The 26010-nt window shown below is 41.3% G+C and overlaps 3 protein-coding genes, 1 long non-coding RNA gene and 3 other non-coding genes across 7 annotated transcripts; 6 read left to right on the top strand and 1 right to left on the bottom strand.

Annotated features, from left to right (window-relative positions):
• Positions 1 to 167: 167 nt before the first annotated feature.
• On the bottom strand, positions 168 to 3939 carry snapin (SNAP associated protein). Its single transcript, XM_050033892.1, has 4 exons — positions 3795 to 3939; positions 3207 to 3253; positions 2947 to 3065; positions 168 to 1681 (listed from the first exon to the last, which is right to left on the bottom strand). Exons 1-4 carry the CDS (start codon positions 3908 to 3910, stop codon positions 1574 to 1576), a joined length of 390 nt encoding a protein of 129 aa, XP_049889849.1. The 5' UTR covers positions 3911 to 3939; the 3' UTR covers positions 168 to 1573.
• Positions 3940 to 4124: 185 nt separating this feature from the next.
• Positions 4125 to 10737, top strand: chtopa (chromatin target of PRMT1a). Its single transcript, XM_050033891.1, has 6 exons — positions 4125 to 4266; positions 6170 to 6259; positions 7374 to 7524; positions 9023 to 9197; positions 9350 to 9499; positions 9620 to 10737. The coding sequence occupies exons 2-6, from the start codon at positions 6195 to 6197 to the stop codon at positions 9820 to 9822; spliced, it is 744 nt and encodes a 247-aa protein (XP_049889848.1). The 5' UTR covers positions 4125 to 4266; positions 6170 to 6194; the 3' UTR covers positions 9823 to 10737.
• Positions 10738 to 12073: 1336 nt separating this feature from the next.
• On the top strand, positions 12074 to 16759 carry LOC126384269 (uncharacterized). The gene is made up of 8 exons (XR_007569250.1): positions 12074 to 12152; positions 13893 to 13968; positions 14322 to 14346; positions 14526 to 14570; positions 15191 to 15300; positions 15648 to 15710; positions 16182 to 16236; positions 16565 to 16759. It is a non-coding gene; the product is annotated as an uncharacterized LOC126384269 (long non-coding RNA).
• On the top strand, positions 14799 to 14938 carry LOC126384569 (small nucleolar RNA SNORA8). The gene has a single exon (XR_007569314.1). It is a non-coding gene; the product is annotated as a small nucleolar RNA SNORA8 (small nucleolar RNA).
• Positions 15361 to 15498, top strand: LOC126384568 (small nucleolar RNA SNORA8). The gene has a single exon (XR_007569313.1). It is a non-coding gene; the product is annotated as a small nucleolar RNA SNORA8 (small nucleolar RNA).
• LOC126384574 (small nucleolar RNA SNORA18) lies at positions 15741 to 15874 on the top strand. The gene has a single exon (XR_007569319.1). It is a non-coding gene; the product is annotated as a small nucleolar RNA SNORA18 (small nucleolar RNA).
• A 5052-nt stretch (positions 16760 to 21811) lies between the features above and the next one.
• On the top strand, positions 21812 to 25071 carry txnipa (thioredoxin interacting protein a). Its single transcript, XM_050034312.1, has 6 exons — positions 21812 to 22194; positions 22525 to 22600; positions 22715 to 22862; positions 23021 to 23380; positions 23487 to 23789; positions 23898 to 25071. Exons 1-6 carry the CDS (start codon positions 21939 to 21941, stop codon positions 23946 to 23948), a joined length of 1194 nt encoding a protein of 397 aa, XP_049890269.1. The 5' UTR covers positions 21812 to 21938; the 3' UTR covers positions 23949 to 25071.
• The last annotated feature ends 939 nt before the right edge of the window (positions 25072 to 26010 follow it).

Here is a 26010-nt window from a genome sequence, read left to right as displayed (position 1 = left end):
CACATCTTCCTCAATTCATTTCTGTACCAGAAACAGGATTACTGAAGTCACAGAAACAAATGATTGTGTGTATAATGTCAGACCAGTGCAGTTTTAGTGCGAGTTATTACAGAAAATTTGACAAAAGAGTGATTTTGCAGTAGATTAAAAAGAAACACAGGCGGAAAGTTTCTACAATAAGATGTATATTTGTTCGAAATATACAGAACAATAATCCTTAACAATAACAAAAGTGCAAGCAGACATGTTTTGTCAATACAAGTTTTCAGAATGGCAAATAAAACTTGAAAACATGACCTCACCTATTCAGAAGTGGAACTAAATTTATCACCAATGCTGCATTGAGTCATCACAGTGCTCAATAATCGTGCATACAACATCACTTGCGGTGTAATTGCATTCACTCGTATTGACTAATTGTCCAACAATGTGGAAATGTGAACAAGAGACGAAACACTGCAGAACACATTGCAGATGACAACAACACTAACAGCGCAGCAACTCCAGTTAGATAAAAATTCCATTGCCCTAGTGCATGCTGGTTATCCATTGGACATGCCCACTCCCACTGCATTCATGTATGTATGACAGCATGCTACATGAAGGTGTCATTGTTGTGGTATTTATCTTGACACAGCAATCAGGTGTGTTTTAAACTGCAGGTAAGCTCGACAGATGCTTGTTGACAGAGTAACAGATCCTTTAACATTAACATCAGAGAGAGTTAACAACCATCTCACAAAGCCAGAGAGTCGAAGAAGGCATCAAGACGGACTTACAATTTAAAGAACAATGCTTCCAGCAGCGAAATGACGATCTCTTCTTTTGGTCCACAAGATTACTCGTGTCGTTATCTATCCTGCATGATGACATTACAGTAGCAGTCTATTTAACATTTTGCTCATGAGTATACATATTTAATCTGTAGGAGCAATGGGTGCGTTTCATTATGCTAAAATATGCTTCCTCAAGAATTCTCTCCCCTCCCGTGACCCAAAAAAATGGTTCACCCTCTGCCATCGTGGAGGATCTTCCAATCCCTAAAAGGGACTCGGGGAAGTGAGGAGGCTTCTGGAGGAGCTTTGAATAAGGAAACACAAGTGTATCCTATATGGAAGTCTTTTATCAAGTGGTGTTAGGTCCAAATGCTGCACTTCCACATGTGGCACAGTACGTCACGAGTAACTGACGACGCTTAAGACTGACGTTATGGAATTAAGGATTTCTCCTTTGGCAGCTTGAGCTCCTCCATCTCTCTCTCACATCTTTGCTGAGAGGAGCCAAGACGCAAGGAAGAGACGTGACTAAGGGAAGCAAGGAGACACATTAGCATAATGAAAAGCACCCACAGAATGATCTGGTGATAGTGTAAAGCTGATTCTGCTGTATTTTGCCATTTTGCAGCCAGATAGCAGCCAGTATGTTTTATAACAACATCAGACAAAGCAGTGCAGGACATCAGCATGTCATTAGACAAACAGCTCAAAAGACACAAAAGACTCCTTGTGTTACAGTTTCCTGTATCGATGTGTCCCTCTTTGTCAGGACAGTTCACAGAGCAGAAGGAGAAACCTCAGGGTTTACTGGGGGAGCGGGAGGTGAACACTCCTGAAGCCTCCAGCATGGTCTTTCTTCGTGCTGTCTCTTTGGCCACATTGTGATTGAGTCGCCTCAGACGCTCCTGGAGACAGAATATTTAGGTTATGTGGTTGTTTTGTATATTTTGTTTTAATGTTTGTGTGCCTTTTTCTATTTTTAAACTTCACTGGTTGGTAATTGTGGTTTTGATACTAAAAAATACTCGTAGTAAAAGTAATATAGCAGTAATACAATACCAGAACTATGCCAGTAGTATTGCTAATAATAGCAGTTGTTATAGTAGTAGCAGTGAAGTAGTTGTAGTACAAACTCATACTGCTAAAAGTATTAGCTTTAGTACTAATAGTAGTAGTAAAGGTAGCAGTAACACTAGCTGTATAGCATATTTGATTGATTTTTTTTTTTTTTATAATTGATTTTTTTTAGCCACTAGAGCAGCAGTGAAAAGGGCGGGTGAATATTTTGAGTCATGTTTGGGTAAACTGATGAATCTTAGTCCAATATTCCCTCTCATTTTACTCTGGTTTTGGTCTCCACCAACTCCTGAGTAAAATAATTATCTCTTTACCTCCTAAATGCTCCACAATCTTCACCAGCTGATCTCAAACTGACTGTCTGCCTCATAAACTGTATAAAAATAGTGAACGTAGGCACCATGATGTAACCCATTGGTTTGTGGACTCCCATTTTAAAGCCTAAAGTTTGGCATTTTGGCCGTCAGCATCTTGGACTTTAGGAGCCAGAAGTGACTGTGTTTGGATGAGAGTGTGGAGCTGTGGAGAAGTGAAAGGTGATGTGACTCAGACAGCCTGTCACTAAAAGCAGACAATCCCTTAATTATGCATAATTTTAAATTAAAATAAAATTTAAATGGGTGAGTTATAATAAAATCTATCCCCCGGTTCAGTTGTCATGAATAGGAAAAGTAGGTATAGAGACCAAAACAGTTTTTTGTACCTGGCTGTAAACATGTTGATTTCTGCTGTTAAGTTGTGCATTACATGACTATGGGGATTGATTCGCTTTTGGAGCCAGTTTCAAGTGGCCATACGGGGAACTATAGTTTTTTGCACCTGGGTGTAAGCTGTGACTGAACAGGTGTACAGTGGGAGCTTTTTCTCTAAGAACAACTGCCTGCTGCAAACCAGGGTGATGGCAGCTGAGTTGGCAGGTCAGAGAACCAAAACAACTTGAAATTGCTAAAAAAAAGCCCTATAGCACTAAATGGAACTGCAGAGTCTGTGGGTTTGTTACTACAAGCAACACCTTTCACACTGCACATAGTCTTTGTTATGAATATTTATTCGTGCACCTTTCCCCCCCTCAACCCACAGGCTTGCCACTGACCTGAGCGTTCTGCAGTATGTTGTTTACTAGCACTACTCTGCGTCTTGCATTCAGCAACTTCTTCACATAAGGGTCCAGGTCTAAAGCCACCTTCTGATGTTCATTTATCCGGCATAACTCTGCAAAGAATACACATTAAAATACAGACCAAGCCAATGGTTAGCAAACGTGTTATTTCATGTACTTCATATAGGCAGTTTAATAAAAGAACAAATCACCAAAAGTCAGGGATTTCTTTTATAAAAGACAGAATAAATTACCTGTGGCCAGATTGTCTATATGTTCTCTTAATTCTACCTGGCTTTCCCTGCAAAGAAGAGAAGAATACCATTAATCCAGAGGAAGGATAGGTAATATATAAAATAACTAATGCACTGGATATCAGTGAACATGCAGGTTCAATATGGAGATAGAGTTGTAGTATCATTTGTGTGAGGAGATCCACAATCCATACATTAATGTGTCATCTGTAAATGTACACCTTCCCCAAATACAAAAATATTTGGAAACACATCAATCTTCCACTAAAGAGTTTTTTCATCATTTAGAAACAGAACACACATTACTCAAAATGACAAAGGTAAGTTAGTCTCTCAGCACCACACAAACAAGCTGAAAACATGATATACTGCATCAATGCTGAACCAGTGTAGGCTTATATGGGAAAGTTGACTAATATGTATCAAAGGTAACATCTAGATCTAATAATAATAAAATAATAATAGTCTTATGGTTAAGTCACGAGACAGTCAAGTGACTCCCAGGGGCTGCTAGCACGGATGACAGACAGAAGGGGCGCGTGAAGCAGACGACAAATAAATCAGGATTCAATATGAAACCGCATTTACCTGACTGAGTGCACATGCAAGTCGAGCTGCTGGACAGCTGGTTTCAGGAGGTCGAGTAACCCCTCGGCGATGGCATCTTTGCCTGAGGAAGTCGCTACCAAAGCAGCTGACGCCATTTTAGCAAACCATCAACACCACCAAACCGGAAGCTACGTCGCGGTGACGTCGGAGTCAGAAGAACCTCTCCATTTTCTTCCCGTGGACAGTTACTTTAGCTAGCAGCACCATTTTAGGGAGACGCATCGCAGCAGCCCGTCTCCTGCATTTTAGGGTTACTCTAAGACAAACTTGAATTCAACTAGAGTTTGCTCGTTTCGTACAAGTTAGGAAGTTTATAGTTTGTAGTTAGATACAAGAATATAGGGACACTTAACACGGCCACACCGTGCCGGTTACCAGCTAACGCTAGCTAGCTACTCAAGCTAACCCTAGCTGGCTGAGAGGCTTTCTTTCGACCGACGCAACATTCACTGTGAGTAATAAATGCTGAAAACTTATATTGTAGGCAATTGAATTGTTATTCAGCTTCTTAAATGGTTTAACGTTGATAATTTGGGTTGCTTGTGTAAATCGGGCCTTGTTAAAGTCTAACGTAAACGATACGTCCGCCCAGCTAGGTAACTTGGTTTTGTTAGTCAAGTCAAGCCAGTTTCTTGGGACCGACAATGAGGACAGAATGGAAAAAGGTGCATTGTATTCTCGACTCAAAACTATTTCACTAAATCAAAGTGTCGCACCTCCCTGTAACTAGCTAGATTTATACCTGACGTGTGTCTCTGAGCACCGAGATTTACAGCAACGTTACAACCATCAATGAATACGGCATCATTTAAATCGGAGGGAGTAACGTTTCACATTAAATGTGGCACTAAACCGAGAATACACCTTTTCGTTACTTCACAGCACACGAGAAGAAAAACACTTGGGCTGCACATGTTTGTCTTTACGTGACAAATGACTAGACAGCTGCTGGAGCATTTCACCCGACCTCCCCACTGGCATTACTAATGATTATTGCAGAGTCCACCATCTTGTGATTACGCTCGCATTACTTGTTTGTATAATAGTTTTGGGTGATGGAAAGAGTTGGTTAATGTAATGTTTTATTTAAAACATCAAGGGCATGTTAGAAAAGTTTTAAGTCTGAGTGAGAAAACCAAACTGGCAATTGGGGCTGTAAATAATTATTGGTTAGGGAGGGGAATTAACACGTATATTCTAAAGGGAATTAAAATACCTGAATAGCCTTCAGTGTTTTAATCACTCAGACATAGAGATATAACCAAACCCATTCAGGGTTTTATTCATAAGACTATATCTAATTATTCATTAATTACTTTAACCTGTATTGTGCTTACAGCATAGAGTCAGGGTTTCAATGTTTTATTCCTTTAAAATTCCTTAGAGTGTAATGAGGTTGTGATTCCAACATTTGCAGCTACCTAAAGATAAAGATATTACTAAACCTTAGATATCTGAATCAGCTTTTGTTGTCTAAAAAGTTTAAGTTTATAAGTTTAAGTTTATTCACTTTATTAATCCCCCTGAGGGGAAATTCAATGTTTTTCACTCTTGCTTGTCAATTACACACAGGTGTGAAAGACACACACATGCACAAACAGGACCTATACATGCACAAAGTGGAGAGATCTCAGAGTGAGGGGGCTGCCCTTTGGTCAGGCGCCCCGAGCGGTTGGGGGGTTCGGTGCCTTGCTCAAGGGCACCTCGGCAGTGCCCAGGAGGTGAACTGGCACCTCTCCAGCCAGTGCTTCTTATTTTACACCTCATGGACTATTTTGTCAAAATGCTGAAGAAGATGGGCTTAATATATTTAAATTTTATGTAAGTTTAGCCAGGAGACTCATCCAAAATTGATGTGAGCCAATCGGCAACTGGTCATTTCCTCTGAGACAACTAATCACTCTTTTGGTCTTGTTAAAATACAAAAACACATCGTCCATTAGATTGAAGACTAGTATTACAATGAAATATTTCTTCTGTCGCAAGTAATTTTTGACTAAGAACAAACACCAGCTTGCAGAGAGCACTTAATTCAAGTTATTTAGCTACATCTGATGTACATTTGTCATTTCAACTGGTGAAAACGATGATCTGCCCTGGCCAGGATTGGAAAAAAGTGTGCTACTCAAATGCTTTTTTTTAAATGTTCTTTGATAATAGAAACGGTAAAGAAGATAGAACTCTGTATGTTTTGCCAACCATACCCAAAATGAAACTGTGTTATATATTTTTTTGCAGTGTTAAGTCAAATGTCTCCTCTGATACCACATGTTATTGCAGTATAAATATTCACTACTTTCCTTCTTGTGAATACTAGCTGACCTTATTTTCTTTTCTGTCCTGTCTGTTTCTAGGAGCCTGCAAGCGAAGTCTGTCAAAATGAGCGCACCCTCCTCCCAAAAAGTTGTGCTGAAAAGTACCACCAAAGTGTCTCTAAATGAGCGGTGAGGCGCCACGCACCCTGTCAGCAGTTAGACACCAGATGCAAGGGCCAGCCTTGGCTTGTGAAGGTTCTAGGGCTTCCTACGGAAGGCTACTGTTGGGGACCGGACCCGACATGGATGCTCTTCTGGCTGTCCCCAGTGTGTGCACTGCTCACTCAACTTTGTTGGTCTTGTGGATATTTCTTAATGTGCCTGCAGAGTTAAATGTCTTTGCAACATGGAGCAGAACGGGCTGGCCTGGGCCAAATATCTTGTGTGAGCAGTGCACACATGTAGACATGGGGAGAGGGTAGTGGTCATACTGGGTAAGCCTTGGTAAGCCTATGCTGGACCAGACCACTGTCCAACAAATGCCCTGGCACTCCTGCTCCCTGTTACTTAAACAGCACAGTATACGACGAGTATACACCTATAAATGGGAGAGGAAAGCTCAAGCTAAACAAGGAAGATGGGGCACATCTTAATCCTTTCTGCCTCTCTCAAACCAGTGGAAGTGAAGCACATGCTCCTTTATCCTCCTGTTCTGTCATTCTTTCTCCTCTCTGCACCAAGTCTATAAAAGACCAGGTACTCAGTCCTAGCTTGGACGTGACAGAGCTCCCCATTCCCCCTCCCATCTCTCCCTCCCTTCTGAGTCTCTCAGTGGTTTAACCACTAGTCACGGTCCATGCTGTAAGTGGCTGAGTGGCCAAGCACTCCTCACGTCCAGGGCCTCTGCTGCTGCAGCATGATGACACCCCAGCCAGTCAGCTGGAGGCCTGTAAGTGGCAAATTGCGCTCTTCTTCTGGCACTTTCTCTCAGCCTCTGTCCTTCAGTCTGTCTCTGCACTGTGAGTTTCTTCTCTTTATCTTGGTTCACCTTTTCTCTTGTGCTTGTTTGAAAACGTGCTAAATTCAAGTATAAATCATTCTGGATTGTCATGTGATTGAGAGAGAAAATGAGTGCCGACAAGTGGATCATTAAGTCTTGCATATCAAAAGAGCCACCGCAGTGTATGTGGCTTCATCCATAATATGAGAAATTACTTGATGTGGAACCCTGCTTCCTCCTCCTCTGTATATCCCCTGTCCCCTTCTTTTACTTCCTCCCTCTTTTTCCCTCCCACCTCTAAAGCTTCACTAATATGCTGAAGAACAAGCAGCCCACTGCGGTAAGCATTCGAGCCACCATGCAACAGCAGCATTTGGCCAGTGCCCGCAATCGCCGGCTGGCCCAGCAGATGGAGAACCGGCCCTCAGTGCAAGCTGCTCTGAATCACAAGCAGGTGAGGCCAAAGATCTGACAAGCTGAGGGTCAGTGGACCTTTAACCAGGTAGAGCCATGTTGGAAACTAGACTGAGCTGCATCAGTACTATAGTTGTGGTAAAGAGGTAATGGAAAAGGGATGTCTGTAACATTGACGTTCTACGTTTTCATCAGCTGTATCTATCTCAGCCTGCATGATGAGTAAATATTGTTGCTGTTTACAATGAAATGAGAAATGTGTAGAAACTTCATATTTGCATGAGTCAGGTTATCTATCACAGTCAACCTTATGCCTGATATTGCAGGTCAGTCACACTCCTCTTAGATCATCGTACCAGTGTCTCATCCAACCATCACCCAACTCTTTTAGCATCTTATAGCTCATTGGTTGTTGTTTTTTTTGCTACTCCAAAATTATGTTCAAAATAGCTCTCATAAATTCTCTGCAGGCTCCTATAAATCTGCTACCTGTCTAGCACCAAAAGGTGGTAAACATGGTGTAACATCGAGCAGCAAAAAGTTATTCAAGGCCAACAAAAACAAGTATTGTAACCATTTTGGTATTGATTCTCTGAAAGTTGTAAGACATGGGAGGGACAGATCTGATATGGGCTGACATGCCCTGATTATGTGTCATTTCCAAAAGTTACCCATAGTGCCACTCAAGGGCGTCTTTTGTTAGACGCTATCCGTACAACTGTTTTCACAAGCCTAGTAGTTCTAAAGATGTCAAAATTGACCTTGACAGTCAAAATTGGTGAAGTGCACTTCAATTTTGGGCCTGTGTCTTGGTTTGAAAGTAGGCATTCGTTTGCTAACACGTTAATAACTATTATTCATGGGATATGGTGGCACCTATATGTCAGAGATTCTTTGCCTGGTTAATAAACAAACATTAATAAATTATATATGAAATCTGTCGGGGGTGTCCAGAGGGATCCTATAGTTTGTTTATTCGCTGGGAATAAATAAGCTCTATTTTGATGCTCTTCTATGCAATCTGGCACCTTATTTACATTCAAAGTAAAAAAAAAAAAATCCCCGTGTGAATCCTTTTATTTTCATTGTGAATTAGGAAATGGTCAGTGTGTCGCCCTTTAATCTGGTCCGCAGACCACTGTTCTGTGTGTTATGCTGTTTTTTATGTCCCCTAGTGACAGAAAATTGATTAACGCAACTTTAAACCAGAAATAAGTATTTGAGATCACAGACCATCACAGTTGTGTTAAAATGTCTCTGCTCAATGATTTAGTTTTAATAATGTGGAATTATGCACGCTTGTTTTAGGTGATATCATAGAAATGAAATTATAAAACCTTGTTCACCTTTTTTGACGGAAGTGATGGACATGTCCTGTTCAAACAAGCCACACTGTTTATGCAAGGCTACTGTTGTTTGAACACGGCTTTGGTTGAGCACACCACCAGAACCACCACCCGTAGGATGACTTTACTTCAGGATTGCCCACCGTCTGATTTAATTTTGTCATGATTGCGTCCGTGAATAACTTGTGTCAGAGCCTGAAGCAGCGCCTGGGGAAGAGCAACATCCAGGCCAGGCTGGGCCGGCCTATGGGGACTCTGATGCGTGGAGGAGCTCCTGGAGGCAGAGGAGGAATGCGGGGGATGACCAGGGGTGGCCTGCGGGGACGAGCCAGAGGAGGAGTAATGAGGGGAGCTCTTTCCCTGAGAGGTGTGTATCCACAACCTCACACTGTATCTTACCAATTATCATGACTCCTATTCCAACTTCAGGGCCACTCTCTCATGGCTGTCGACTTTTTGTTGTCTTTACTGTTTGTCCTTGGTTTGCATTGAGTGTTGTTGTTACTTTCTGTTGCACAGGAAAGCGAGTGTCTTCTTCAGGTGGCCCTATGCGAGGCCGTGGCTCTGCTGGCCGTTTGGCAATGCGTAGAGGAGGCCGCCACCGTGGAGGGCCTGGTGGCAGAGGAGGAGCTCTGTCCCGAGGAGCAGCACGAGGAGGAGTAGCCAGAGGTGAGGGGTTAACAATGTTTATTTATCTATTTATGCAGGAAAAAATACTCAGTTGAACCAAATGACCGTAAATAAACATTGAACTTAATTGTCCTTATTGCTGTGTGTGTTGTTGGACAGGCCGTGGGGGACTGCGTGGACGCGGTGGTTTTGCCGGTAGAGGTGGTCGCGGCCGTGGGCGGGGCCGAGGCGTTGGTCGACCAACTGTGACCCGTGAACAACTGGACAACCAGCTGGACGCCTACATGTCAAAGACCAAAGGTCACCTGGATGCTGAGCTGGATGCCTACATGGCCCAGGCAGACCCAGACAGCATGGAGTGATGATGAAGGACTCTGACGCAGACACATCTAGAGTCACCGCAGAACTGTACAGCTGAAGTCACACATACAGTGTAGTTTTCCACCAGATTGATGGGCTGAGAAAAGCTTGTTTATAATTTAGATAAGAGTTGTGACAGTCAAGGACTCGTAGCTTTGGAACAGCAGGAAATCAAGGTTACACTTGAACATGCTTCGGCCACTACTCAATTCTGCATCAACCTGCTCCTGCAAACCCCTTTTAAATCTGGAATAACTGTGTGAAGGGACCTTTTAAACATTAACAACCCCTGCTGTCTATAAATGACAGTTTTTATTATTACTTTTTTTTTAAATATATGACCTGAGACACACTTAAAACATTTGGGACAGATATGTTATAGTCAGTGATCCAGATGATGTGTTTAACCTTCTGTTGAAACCGATCTATGAGTTACACCTGTTTTTTTTTTTTTTTTCTTTTCTACTTTCATTTTAAATGTGATTTTAGTGTTAGTTTGCCGAGACCGATGGGGATTTATTTGTTGGCTTAACTTGGAAACATTTGCAATGCAAAACTTTTCTAAATTATTTGTTAAAAGAATGTAAGCAACAGGTTTTTAAGCCAAGTATCCACTTGTCATTGTTTTGTATTTAAAAGATGTAGTACTTTGAAGTTTTTTTGTTCCTCTGTATCTTCCACCTGTCGGCATACTTCAGTGGACTGCTGACATTCTTAACTTGTACTTGAGAGCATTTGTATGACATGATCCAAAGCAAGTAACATAGGTTTTAATTAAAATGGAAATGATTTCCCTAATTGTGTCAATTGTATACATGAAATGCCTTTTGAGTAAGTGAGTTGAAATGTTGTGTATCAGACTGAATAATTAAATCAGCCAGTAATGGCAGAGTCAATAAACATGAGCTCAAATTTGATCCCTCTCCAGTGGACATGGATAGATGTTAGAGAGATAGTTCTTTGGTGATTCCCAACCTTATTGACCCCTCATTGGTGACAAGTTAATTTTGTGGTACATACTGTTTTTTTGGTTTTCTACCAGAACATGTTACTTGCTTGCATGTGGAAAAAAAAACAGTAAAATCACATGAATTTTTTAGGAGTCTTCAAATATGAGGAAATTATGAACGTGTTATAATGTAATTTCAGCTGACTTTGCCTTTAATCTTCCTTATTAAGATTGATTTTCCTAGTAAAATCATGAAATTTGACATGTTCATGGCCAGGAAGGAGAAATCTCTTGCAAATCTCAGCAAAACAGAATTTTAATAAGTTATACATGTTTATTATTGTACAATAATGAAATTTATAGAAAATCCAATGTGTAATAAAATGTACTGTCGCTGTATTTGGTATATAACATCTGAGAAATTATTACTGAAATCAGAGCCTCTCGTTCCTTTCTGGCTGCTCAACTCACCTGTACCGTAAAATCACGATATATATCTTTTATGAATTCAGTTTCATTATATACATTCTGCACACGGAGTTAGGGCTGGGCATTATTATTATTATCGTCTTAGATTTTGGACACATTACATTTTAAAGGCTGCATTATAAGAAATTGATGAAAGTGATTACCAGACTTTTGTATTTGTTTTAATGCTTACCTCAACCCACTTATTTGTTGTATCTACATTATTGATGACTGTTGATCAAAAAACACAATAGTCCCCCACAACTTTGTCACGTCAGAGAGGGTATTTGGTCAGAAATATTGTTATGTTGTATTTTGTCTCCCAGAACTAGCACTGATGACTTAAAATATTGAGATATATATCGTGTATCGGGATATAGCCTAAAAATATTGTGATATAATTTTCAGGACGTATTGCCCAGGGCTACATGGAGTGTATGTTTCATTTGCTGCAAAAAAAAAAAAAAAATGCACAAAATATATTTCATGCTATAAAATAATGTAAAAATAAATGTAATTGTACAACAAATATATACAATTCGGGGAAAAGACGAAAATGTCTACATAATCTATTAGTTTTTGCCAACCTTTTTGAGATTTTAATTTTCAATAGGATTCAATCACACATGTATAAATCACGAATTATCACAATCCATGCGGAGCTGGCCGCAGTGGAGAAAAAAAACTTTGAACCTTTCAGATAAAGAAATCAGTGCCTATAATAATATCCATGGGACGATGTCGGACGGATCGATAAAAATATTGGATTTCCGAGTGTCCCTGAATGCAACAGAGTACCGGAAACCGTATTCAACTGACGTAACTCATCCTATAAATACGTTAGCAGCACTTTCCGGGTTTCTCTTCTCACTGGACCCTGTCTGATCTCTGCAGCGCCAGACGGAAAACATGCAGGTAATCTAACTCTTCACCGAACAGACACAGCACACAGCTGCACACACGACCACTGTTGATAAGTAACATTACATTAATGTGATTGTATTTGACATTTGAAACGAAACGTCCTCACATTCCTCGTGAAGCATTGTAGCCTCACTATGCTAGCAGCTAGCTAGCTAGCACGATGCTAAAATAGCTAACGGCCACATGGAGAGTGTTGAGTTTGCGTAAGTTTGTGAAGACACGTGTGTCGAGTTTTAACAAATTGAATTAACTGTAACGTTAGTAGTTTGTAACGGGGTTGTATCGAAATGTGTTTACCCGACGACTAACATTAGCGTTTCCCTCCCTCGGTGGTTAGTGTTAGGGATTGTTCATTACATATGAGGGAGAAAGGAGTGGTGGAGAACGGGGATGCAAGATTTGGGTTTTTTATTTTTGGCTAAAGGGAGGGAAAGACAACTTTAAATTGTTATATAGTACGTTATTAATTGTAAATACCCTTTGAATCCCATGTGTTTTAATAGCCAAAATTACACAAATAATTAAAGCTCAAAAAACGAAGAAGCTCATTGGTTATTCAGATTTCCAAAGATCCTTGACATCTCATGCAGGACAAGGGCTTCTTTCATAAAGATCTCCATATTCTACAGGTCTTATTCATTTCTGCTAAAAAAACTATTTGCACTGAACAGATTCTGTTTAAAAAAAAAAAAAAAGGCTTTCCTCAACTCAAGGATTTTATTTGTCACTTTTTAAAATATGGTAATGTCCACTACTTAATGGACGGAATTAGTTTCATCTTGCTGTGACCAGTCTACATGTCTTGTCGTGTAAAGGTGTACCTTCAGTACCGTTAAAGAGCGTGCATGAAAAGGCACCGATATCGGTGAATAGTGTACATTCCTAAGAACATTTAATGTTACACACTGAGTTTACAAGCTATAAGATAAGCTTTACCTTCAGACTATGCTGCAAACTCAGTCAGCGCTTCTCCCTGTCATTCTTGATTACAGATGGCCTGTAATTTTTCTCAGTTTCAAACTTGGCACATTTGAGACCCTGGGGCTGAAGATGACAAATATTAAGTTCATTGACAATAAAATACAGCTGCAATTATAGAATATTTTCATTGTCAGTTAAGTTTTGAATTTTTCTCAATGAATCGATTAGTTGTTTGGTCTACTGAATGTCAGAAATTTGCAAAAAATGTTGATCAGTGTTTCCCAAAAATCTCAAGTATCTTGTGCACAACCCAAAAGATGTTGAGTTTGCTGTCACACAGGAGTAAAGAAACCAGAAAATATTCACATTTAAGAAGCTGTAATCAGAAGTTTGACTCTTTCTTAAAATTACTCAAATTATCAGATCACTTGCCAATTTTTAATTTAAGCATTGGCTACTAATCAATCTTTCCAGCTCTAATTTCAAATGTGTTGCTATAGTTGGAAATCGATGCATCACTGCTGGACACCTCGTCCTACACCTCAGTGCCACAGTGCAGATCTGTCAGTGGGATTGTCCTGTGCAGTGGGCTGATCCCGGGATAAGAGCAGTGGCTATAGAACGTCAGGTTTTGCTTTCACCTCTGCACTGTTGGTTGCTGAACGGTGACAATGAGGCCTGGCACATTCACCCTCTGTTTACTGCTTTATAGATGTACAAAATGACTTGAAAATATACTGCACCTACAAAGTACTTTAGAGGCATATTAAGATGGAAATTCATTTATTAAAATCAGCCTCTCTTTTGCAGGACATGACCTTGTTGCTGGATATGATGGTGCCTGGGAAGTTATCCTTCAGTTCGCGCTGCCCTTGTGGGACATGAGGTTAGTATTTTTGTTCTTAGTAATAGGATTGATCGCCCCAGTTAAGTTCGAGGAATTTATCCGCAAAGGGAGCGGAGAACAATGGAAAAAGAAAGCAGAACCCTAACAATGCGTGCACATTACATTAAGTGTCCAAAGGCTATTGCAGCCCCTATTTGATGGCACAGTATGAGCTCTGGTCCTGTCAGGTGGGCCATAGCGCTCATACAGTGCATAGAGCAATTAATTCTCTTGCAACCCACTGCTGCCGACTGTAGCAGTGTTACTAATGGGAACTGACAGCTGTAAATTTGAATTCATTGAATTAATGTGTTTTTAATGGCAGTAAACTGAAACGGTCATGTCCTTTGCAGGTGCTGAGGACCTCAGGCAAGCTGGGTAATTCTTATTACACAACATATCTACTGTTGACTGCAGTGTCATGATGATTGGCTAAATATGTTCAACTGCTCTGAAGTGTGAGTGACAGCTGCCTGTCTGAACAACACGCTGCACTGATGTCGGAGTATGTGAGTGGTTCTGGAAACAAATTCTCACCTTCGCTCTGCCCTCTGCAGGTTTTCTGACTGCCCTGCCCCTCAGCACAGATGCAACAACACAATGTAAGTACAGAAGGCATGAAATGACATCACTTTTTCCCCACGATGCATGCTACCCCCCTCACCACCACCAAGTGGTTGAACAAACCAACAGGTGGCTGCTATAAATGGACAGGTGTGATAGCAGGAGGGACACAAACTACTTGTAAAAGTAAAGCCCACCAGAATCAACAGTGATCTGTATAATGTACAGGTCAGCTGGCAGATGAGAACAGAATAGTAGATAATGACAGCACTGTGTGGTATCTGCAGCCAGTTGGATCATCAGCTGGTTAGTTCAAAAGCCAGTGCGAGACAAATTCAACATCTGGCATCGTTGGTCTCCATGCTGCATGTGTTTGGAGTCCTGGTATGATTGTTGAAACACACATCCTTTTACAAGCAGTTTAATTTCCACGCTACTGTTTCCAGGTGGCTTTATTAAGAGTCCTGTAATGTCTTTTGAAGCACTCGTCAAAGAAAGCATGTCTTGACCTTGTATCTGAACTTAACATATAGGGTTAGGTTAGCTGCTTAATGACTACACCATGGAGCAGCGTCCCCATCTTTTGAATCAGGACTCTTACTACTTTGTGGTGTTGACTAAAAGCTGATTCCTAATTCTGCTGCCTGATTTCTTCCAGGTTTCTGCTGCAGCGATGAACAGCCTCCCTGTCCCAGGCTTCAGCAGGGAATCATTTGGTTTTCAGGTCACTGATGGCAAAAGTGTGAGACTCATGATCTCATGACAGCTGTAAGTGGATTTCTGTCTGCAATTTCAGTATCTGTCCAATGATTGGATGTACATAATGACAGCACTGTGTGGTATCTGCAGCCAGTTGGATCATCAGCTGGTTAGTTCATAAGTCAGTGCGAGACAAATTCAACATCTGGCATCGTTGGTCTCCATGCTGCATGTGTTTGGAGTCCTGGTATGATTGTTGAAACACAAATTTTTAAAATGCAGTTTTTGTGTGGGAATGTCCACGCTACTGTTTCCAGGTGGTATTAAAGATCACTGTGAGACACCTGAACAAAAACTGAAACTGCGTGTGTTGATTGGCACATTCCTCACTTAAATACTCTTTATTGTTCTTTCAGGTTTCCTCTGCAGCAAAGGACAGCCTCCTTATCTAAGGCTTCAGCAGGGATTCAGAAACAGAGGTGAGTGAACTGAAAGTTGTCTCAGTGAAAACTGAGGTCTATCCCGACAGACCTTTAACCGTAGGGTCATGTCGTTGGAAATGCCTCGGAGAGTAAATCTGTGGTTTCGCTTTACCCACATGTTCACTGCCATGAGCGTTGTGGGATATTACTGCAGAACACATGGCGATTTGTAAAGGAATGTATTATTATTATTATTATTATTATTATTATTATTATTATTATTATTATTATTATCATTATCATCATCAACCAGAAGTGAATCAGGAATGGCTTCCTCTTTTTAGAGCTCAATCCAAAGTGTCCGGGTTCAACACAGGAAAACTGTCTGTACACTGCAAACGTTTGTTCGTATAAATTAGCCAGCAGAGGTTGAACATCTTAAAACTGAGAACTACACCTAAAGGTTTTGCAAAGATCCAGCAAACATTAAATAACTTTGAATAACTGAATACCTTTTTTCCCCCCTAGAATCCTGAAACGATCCTGGAATCATGAACTGAGGTGTTCTCAGGTGCCTTTCACTGTAAGTAATGACGCAAGTGACGTGCTTTATAGTGGTGTTTAGGTTGTTTTAGGTTTGGTCATATACCAAGGCTTTCAGGACTCTCCGTACCTGACTTGCTGTGGACTTGACCAGAAAACAAAAACCATCCCAACGGGCTTCTGCAGCAGCCTGCTGGGAAGACCTGTTGGGAACATGACCTGCTTTTCCTCTTATCTGTTAATGTATATTCGTTAGTGTGTCTCATTAATAAATAAAAGTAAATTGGTATAATGACTAGCCCCTTAGACATAAGTAACAGACGTACTGTTGAGTGTAACTGCTGAAGTGTTGCGTCTTTCATTTTCAGATCTATGCCGAGCCATCCGTAACCAGCTGAGAGCACGACTGTCAGCACAGATCTGCTGTCACCTGCTTTTGGATAGATGAACTGTCACTCTTGCAAATGACAAAACTTTGTAAAGACATCTGTGTTTACTGCATCAGATTTGGCCTTGTCCTTTGTCTACTGTGTACTCTATAAATAAAATATCAACAGTTCAACTCTTGTCTAGTCTCTTCTAATATTTATGAACAAATGAGTTAAAAATGCCTACTTAGCTGTCGCTTTCAGACAACATGGTAATATCCCATGCAACCCATTAACTAATGTATACTATATCTAGGAAAGTGTTTTTCTTTGGCAGAATGTAATCACTTCGCTGTTATTTTCATTTTTATTCTTGAGAATTTTGTCTGTAAAATTAACTATTTTTGGGTCTATTATTTGTACATTTGAAGTGGATCACTGTGGGATCCTGTCCAGAACAGTAGGGGGCAGCAGTGCAGTTTTTCATTAAGGAAATGCTTTACCCACAGTCTGCTAGCCTCTTCAAGGATCAGGGAGGGAGGGAGGGGGTGAATTAGTGGGTTAAGAGGGTGAAACAATTGGTACTAAATTTTTCAAAGAAATGTCAAATATCGCAGATGGAGTTAAGGGATGCTTTAATGATTCCAATCACAGCAGTCTGATTTTTGCTGCCTTAAAGTTGCCCAAGAATCAATTCTTACAGGTTATAAATCTGCGGAGTTCGCAGCCTTGTTGTAGGCTACACTTAAAGGCCCTAAGAGTATGGATATTGTTTGAATTCACATGGTTACATAATTATGCAAAGAGTTGAGTGACCCCTTTCAAGGACAGAATTTTATTTAAAAAATGGGGAGGACACTGTTAATACAGGAAGAAACTGTCTTAAGGGCTTTAGTTTTCCAGATACCCCTGTACTAAAGTGTGCAGCTTTCAGGCCCTGATTCCCTTCATTTCATTATTAACTTAACTGATTGGCAGAGGAGCACGCCATCCTCAGAAGAGACCAATAGTATCATTCAGAGCACAAGACCCTCTCAGTTTGATTTGTGATCTAAAAAGACAGTTGTGTGGACTTTTTCCAGAACTGAGTAACAAGTTCTTAGGGTGAATTTAGGTACATTTTTTCTTTTGGTGCGAGTCCTTGAGGATAAAACCACACCTACAGGTGATGCATCTTCCTGTAGCCTTTATATTAGAGTTCCTGCAATATATACTAAAAATAGAAATACCTGCTTCCCATGTCCTGACCATCACCCCTCAGAGACTCTCACTTTGTTTCCTAAGTCAACTACTTTCTATCCGAGGTAGAAAAAAACGTGATATAAGAATTACAAATGTAGGATTTTCCCTGGGGACTATCATTGATAAAAGTGTGAATTTTTTTCTGATAGTCTTTGGGCACAAATGGGTTAAACCAGACACTCAAAGCTTCACCATAATAGATACTGTTGTCAATTCAAATTCTTTTTATTTTCAAGTTATTCTCATTTCTATACTCTCCATTCATTCTCTGCATAATTTCCTGCAACTTGTAAGATACAAACACCATTCCAACCTCCATGCCTTTTTGCCTGCCCTCTGGAAAAAGTGCAGAGGAATGTCCCCTGTCCCCCCCCCTGTAAATTACACCCCTGCTTCATTTGCTGAGGTGGCCATTTGTGTTGCACTCTAGTATTTTTAGATTAGTATTTTATCTAATCTGCTTAAAGTGCCCCCAGAACTGTGGGAGGATGCTGGCACATCAGATTCAAGTTTGCAACTGTAGCAGCATATTTCCTCCACTAGTGAGCAGTATATTTACACAAGCAGAATGACTGTGCCACGATGACGAGCTCCGCATTCATTAAGTCCTTCAAAGGAGACGTCTTGAAAAGGGTCTTTTTGAGGGGAGTTTTCCCTATCTGCTGTGAGGGTCTAAGGACAAAGGATGATGTCTGCTGTTCAGACTGTAAAGCCCCCTGAGGAAAATTATTATTTGCAATACTGGGTCATATAAATTCAAGTGACCTGACTTGAAGAGGGCTTTTCCTGTTTGGGTTGCACACAAGCAACCGCCCCCCCTACACCCCACCTATTTTCAGTCCATCCATATGCTCAGTATGCCTTGACATGCATGGCCATGTGGAGCTCACAATTGGTCATTCCACTGGTCAGAGTCACTCTATCCTCACTAACTCACTTGCAGCAGTGCTTTCCTCTATAAACCACAAAACACATGGGTCACCTAGTTATTAGCACCCAATCACACAAGCATCAGTAAATGTCTGACAGTAAACTCAAGTCATAGCCTATTGCATGGGCGGGATTTTAAGCCCTGGGGTTTATGTCTGCTACACTCCTTCAGTAATCAGTCCATGAGGGCAGGCATGATTCATCCTCGAAGACTGGGAAATTGGGTGAACTCCTTTAAAGGTTTTATGACGGAAAATGTTCCTGGTGATATTATAAAATAAGTGGGTAAAAGTTCACACAAGGGAAACATGGGATCCAAAATAGTTTCTATTCCCAGCCCACAGCAACAACAGTGGGCCCCAGTGCCAGCCACATGACACCATGCACACACATTACAACGGAAATTTCCTAAGGGTCACACACATTCAAAAACTTCTCCTAGTCATTATCATCTTTTATTTTTGGCCCCAGTATACATATGTATTCATAACCCAAATTAAGTCTTATGAGCATGAAGCCAGGGGGAGCCACAGAGGGACTGATGTCCATGTTGTCTGGACCTAAAACTTTCTCTGGAATAAATGATATTGATGTTTGAACAATGCTTCATTGCACCATCAGACTTTTACTGATGAAACACAACGTCAGAATGGTTTGCATGTATTTGTTGTGCTGCAGTCCTTCAACCTTCAAGATGGAAGACATGCTTGTCTGCAAAATGCATTCCAGTACAACAGCCCTTCATTAAATACAGTTGTTGCAAAACTTGTTCCTGTTCACATGTGGTGTATATATATTTTTCCTTTCAGTCAGCCTTTGTACTTAAAACTCAAATCTTTAGGTACAGTCAGGTTTTCTGATGCATCCATTCCAAGGCTGAAGCCATGGAGTCAATATCCGTGGGGTGACCAAATCTGATGGGAGCCTGATAATCTGTGTGGAAGATTGCCCCTTATCATGTGAGTTGTTCCCAAAGAAACTTTCACTGAAATTAGCACAAACAGTTGACATGCATTGAACCTGGAGCTTTGCAGGCTCAGCCAGTTGGGAATCCAGCCTTGCTGTGGATGGCATTTGAAGTGTATGCCCTCAACATTCAGCCACCAACTTTCACATTCCATATAGTGCTTGTCATTATAATATCAACTACTGTGTCCAGGGTCATGTCATTTCCCACATGTAAATTGGGGCAATCTGTGGATGGAATTTGTTTTGTCTTTATTTTCTTTTTGTTATTCATATGTGTTAAACTGCTGTTTTTGTTGTATTTTACATGTTTGAAATAAAGACATCAATCACAATCAATCACATGACTGAATATCAAGTTCAGCTTTTAGGGCAACATGGATAGGAAGTGAAAACATGCTCAGAATCAGTTTCATGACAATATGGATCTGCAGAAGTTAGAACCTTTCATGCTGAGTCAGACTGTGCAATACAGTCAAAAGCTCCAGAACATGTCAGTAAATTGAGCTTGAGTTCAGATTGTTTGATCGGCTGCAATTTCCAAGCTCAGGAATCAACTGTGAAGCTTGACTTTTATCATTTACCCCTGGAGAATGGGATAATTTCTTTAGGCCTACAACAATGGAAGGTACACTGGAAGGTAGCTACCCCTGATTACACCAAATCCTTCACTATTCTGAACCAGATCGATGTGGTCACATAACTACACCTGAGTTGTCTTGGCTGTAGACATACATTGTAGTTGACAAAATGTTAAAACATTTTTGTTAGGTGAATAGGCTACACACTTTTACCCCTGGAGAATGAGATAATTTCTTAAGGCCGACAACAACGGAAGGTACACTGGAAGGTAGCTACCCCTGATTAAACCAAATCCTACATCATTCTGAACCAGATCGATGTGGTCGCATAATTACACCTGAGCTGTCTTGGCTGTAGACATACATTGTAGTTGATGAAATGTTAAAACATTTTTGTTAGGTGTATAGGTGTACATTTCTACCCCTGGAGAATGGGATAACTTCTTTACGCCTACAACAACGGAAGGTACACACTGAAAGGTAGCTACCCCTGATTAAACCAAATCCTTCACTATTCTGAACCAGATCGATGTGGTCCCATAACTACACCTGAGCTGTCTTGGCTGTAGTAGTTGACGAAATGTTAAAACATTTTTGTTAGGTGAATAGGCTACACACTTTTACCCCTGGAGAATGAGATAATTTCTTAAGGCCTACAACAACGGAAGGTACACTGGAAGGTAGTTACAAATCCTTCACTATTCTGAACCAGATCGATGTGGTCGCATAACTACACCTGAAATGTCTTTTGCGGATATTGTTAGTGGCCAGTAACAATCCAGTATCAACACTCTATCTTAATTAATAAGCTGAATCAAATGCCATCTGGGTATTTCCCACAAAATGTAGCCTACTTTAATGCACTATGAATGCATATGAACAAAACTCTGTAGGGGGATACTTTTGGCTAAAAATGTGACAGGGAGTTGGGTATAGATTCAGTAAATGTGTCCTCAGTGTCTTGAAATAATGCTAAAATCTCTTCCCTCAACTATCAAATCTTTAAAAGGCATAAAAAATCCCAATTAAATATGTATTATACTCATTATGACATTTTTACCAACTACATTTCCATACAGTAGCCAGCATTCACACCACTTGCTCTGTAAATTATTGTCCTTTTTTCCTATTATTGTATGTTGTAGTAGCATAATCCCGTTGATACTAATAATAGCCTGAGGGATATTCAGGATCAGTATGTTCGATACTGAAACACCTTCACTTGGACGTCTCCCGATGAGTCAGATCAATGCTCATATACGTAGCTGATCCCTGGTCTCAGTTTGTTTACTACAAAAGCACCTCTCTTTCTGTGTGCCTGCGACTTCCTGTCCTGTCTCCTCACATCTGCTGAGCACGCTCTACATTCTCCCAGCCATGCAGTGTCCACGCGTCGATTCCGGGCGCTGATTGGCTAGCGCTGACACAAACAAAGGTTTTCCACCAATGGGAGCAGTGTGCACGCGCTGGGCCATGCTGCTCATATGGTTGGTCATGTCTCGACATATAAAACCTGCAGTGTTCCCTTTGTTTACAGCAGAGAGAAGTAGAAACTGATAAACTTCGCTGCACAAGCAAGCGTTTAATAGCGACTGAGTAGTTCACCAACGAGGCTTGGTTTTATCGGTTTATTAGATAAGCACTTACAAGCAGTCATGGTGGCTATGGCGAAGAGAGTGAAAACCTTTCAAATTATCTTTACGGACCCCAGCAAGACTTTTTACTGCGGCGGGGACAAGGTCTCTGGACGGATAGAAGTGGAAGTGAACGATGTGACTCGTGTGTCCGCAATGAAGGTTCTGGGTCTGGGCTGCGCCAAGGTGGAGTACGCTAAAGGCAAGCAGCGATGCCGACAGGAGGACGAGTACCTCAGATATGAAGAGGTCCTGCGACTGGACGACCAGCCCACAGGTACGGTTACTTTTCCACATTATCATCCTCTGCAGTCACACATACAGCTAAAAAGTCCTCGTAGTTAATTTGAGCGAGTTGCTAGCATCATGCTTTATTGATTTTATGCCTTGCTGCTCCCTGGTTTTTACAAGTATGAGTCATTTCATTGGCGTTAAGGGATTATCCAAGCGGAACTTCCCTGATTTCCCGTTACAGCATACTGGAGGGTGACTCCTGTTGACCTGAGTTGATAGCCATCCCCCTCATGTTTCCCATGTGGAATTGAACAGCTGGCAATGAAACAGTAGTCAAGACAAGGTGTTTAATTATTTAATATTTTCCTTCCAGACTCTGATGGATCAGTTGTCTTGAGGCCGGGCAACAAGTACGAGTACACTTTTGGATTTGAGCTCCCCCAGCATGGGTAAGGCCCTGTTTCTTAATTAATATGACATCATCTTTGGAGTCATGGTTCTTCATTGAGTTATCTTTTACAGAAAGCTTTTGGTTTTGATTTTCCTTACTCATGTTCTTACAGGCAGCTGGTGTCGTCATACAAGGGGAAGTTTGGTTATGTCCACTATTATGTGAAGGCTATCATGGAGAGGCCACACCAGCCCGTCCTCGAGTGTAAAAAGCAGTTTGAGGTGGAGGAGCCCCTTGATATCAACACCCCAGACCTGCTGGTGAGTTCACTGACACTGAATAACAAATCAGCTTTTCAGCGTGGCATGTTTTGCTTCAGCTCAAACATTAGATCAAACATATTGAGCTCTATTGTGTTGATTGGTTATACATTTACAATAAGCTGATGCTTGAGTCTGACCTTCCTGCCTCTTCTCAGTCTCCCACAGGTGGCATGAAGGAGAAGAAGGTCACCTGCATGTTCATCCCTGATGGCCAGGTGTCGCTGAATGTAAAAATCGACCGCCGTGGCTTCTGCGAAGGCGAAGACATCTGCATCAACGCAAAGTTTGAGAACACCTGCTCTCGCATTGTGGTGCCCAAGGCAGCCATCATCGCCAAACACATCTACCAGGCCAACGGCCGCACCAAAGTCTTTCGGCAGAAGCTGTCTGCAGTGCGTGGTAACCACATCATCTCCGGCATGTGTGACGCCTGGCAGGGAAAAACCATCAGGGTACCAAAGATTAAACCATCCATGCTGGGCTGCAACATCATCCGTGTGGAGTATGCTTTAATGGTAAGCCTGCAGTTGCTGCAATGAGATTTTTTGTGGTGTAATTTTGAGAATTGAAAATCAGTGTTTTTATATATGCATTAACAAACGTTTATTATTCCTCTATCAGATTTACATCCACATTCCTGGTAGTGAGAAGGTGGTCCTGGAGCTGCCCTTGGTCATTGGTACTGCCGGACTGGGCAGCCGCAGCAACAGCGTGAGCAGTCAGGAGGGTTCAGTCAGCAACGCCTCCCAGAGCTGGGTGTCTCTCCGGATGCCCTCAGAGCCTCCCAGCTACTGTGACATCAGCCGTGACTGCCGCCTGGACCAGCCCCTCACGCCACTGCTGGACGACTTTGATGGTGATGACAGCCCCATCTTTATGAACACTCCAACCTTCCAGTTCCCGCCTCCTCCAGCATACAGTGAGGTGGGTGTCTTATCCAAGTGTTTCCAATATCTGAACAAAACACTCTCTGTCAAGCTAATATGTTACCTTTGCTGATAGTTAGTCTAATAAAGCTGTCATTTTTTCCAGGCTGAGGAGGAGTACAATGGCAACACCCCTCGCATGATGCCGGTCTGTTGAAGTCCAGCAGAGATTCAAGGACTATGGTCCAGCTCTCAGGGACCATCCATCCAAAGCACTTAAAAAGGAGCAGAAGGTCCAAACTCCAGAGAGGATGTGTTGGATGGAGAGGTAAAGCCACAACTGTGGAAATGGACAGAAAGAGACTTGCCTGGTCTGTCCACTCCTTCACCGCGCTTCATCACCTTCGCTGATCTTGAGTCTTCCTCTTGGTGCTCTGGAGGTCGAGCCACAGCAGCTGTGACGTGCTACATTTCTGAATAAGCAGTTCTTCCAGAGACTCAGACTTTCAGGGTCTCACTGTCCATTCACAGACACTTCATGACTATGTTTTGGGGGCCAAGCATTGTATGAGTCAGCCCCAGCCTGCTGTGACATATTTGACTTTTTGGGGTTTGCCTTTCCTCATGATGCTTTTTCATTCCTGTCAAACCCTGTATTTTTAAGGGATTTCACTAGAGGAACCATCTATTTTGTTAACTCCAGCCAGTTTGTGTTGCTGTAAAGAATGCGTCAGGAATATTGTTGCCTTCGAGAATTACTCCATGTAGAAGAACCTTCCTCAGATGCCCATAGAACCTCATACAGCATCTTTATTTTCTCATGTACCAGTGTTTAAAAAAAGTATGGCTTGTTCCTTTATTGCACTTTTTGATAGATGCATTTTGCTCTACTACTGCCTACAACAGTTTCTTTTTAAAGTTTTGTTTGAACAATGTTAGTGATGTGGAGAGTGAAACGTTCTAGGTAAAACACTCTAAACTTGTTGGAACCTCACCTTTGATTTCCAAATCCCAGCTTGGTGATTGGCTGTAATTTGTTGACACTGCAAGTGCCAAACATTTTCCATACAACTTCGATGCTCCATTAATTGTGGGACGCACCTTATGTGAGGATAATCATTGTATCTGATCTGTGGTTGTCATAGACAACATTTCACTCTGAGATCTCTGCTGTGGTGGTTTCACAAAATCTGTTTTTCAGGGCGCAAAGAAAATCACAGTTGGAGACTAAAAGAAAGAAAGTATGTTTGCAATGCATTCTTGTTACTTATTACAAGTATTTTTTGTATGAAACCCTATGGGTTGTTTTTTTTTAATAAATAAAGTCATGTTAAAAAATATCCAGCGTGTCAGCTTTCCTTTGTATCTCTGTTTTCAGATCAGCCATCTGTAGTTTGTTAATTCTGGTTCAGCCTTCCCGTTAAGTTCGACAAGTTGTATAGAAGAGGCAGCACCATCTGGATGCTTTAGAGTAGTGGTTCCCAACTGGTCCAGCCACGGGGTTCAGATTTCTTCTTAGTCTTAAGTTTAAGGTCCACACAGTTTATTATATTAAGCATCATACTAGTGTTTGGCCATGTCGTTAAGCTAGTTTTACGAACTTAACACATTCACGAGTCTTATAAGGCCCATTCAGAATGACCCACTTTTGGACCAGTTGGGAACCACTGCTGTAGGGCAGACCTTCATCGTGGTCGACCTTTATTATACTGTGGCCCTAATTGGTGCTTTGACCTTACTGACGGCCAGAGAGGCCTGAATATATTGGTCGCCACAGAACTGAAGGAGTGTAACTATATGCACATCCAATAGGTGCAAGGCTATCCTACAACAGCGTCGGTAAAGAAAAGGTAATGCTTGCGCATTTACTCCATGCCGAAGGAGTTTAATGATAGCAACATTTTGGTTACACTGGGAACTTCATCAGGTTAAAATGTTGGAAAAGAGGAAACTATTGTTGTTGAAAATATAGACTGTCAATACCTACCAATTTGGAGTATTTGAAATGGTATCAGTCCTCGTTTCTCGCAGACCGACAGACTAATAGGAGCTGCACTGTCTTGTTCTCTCTTTTCGTCAATACTACAGGCACTCTGCTGTTCTCTGGTACTAACCAAAAGAAAAGTCGTCATTGTAATGTTAAAGCCTTGTTATTGTATTGAAGTTAGAAATTCCAGTATCAAGTCAAGTCAAGCCAACAATATCATGACAATACCAGTGAAAACCACACCAGTATTTGTATTTCATACACGCCAATTATGGACTGACAAGCTCTATGT

This window comes from Epinephelus moara, chromosome 22, assembly GCF_006386435.1.
Source record: "Epinephelus moara isolate mb chromosome 22, YSFRI_EMoa_1.0, whole genome shotgun sequence".
In the NCBI taxonomy this organism is placed as follows: domain Eukaryota; kingdom Metazoa; phylum Chordata; class Actinopteri; order Perciformes; family Serranidae; genus Epinephelus; species Epinephelus moara.
This window is presented reverse-complemented; position numbering and strand designations above follow the sequence as displayed.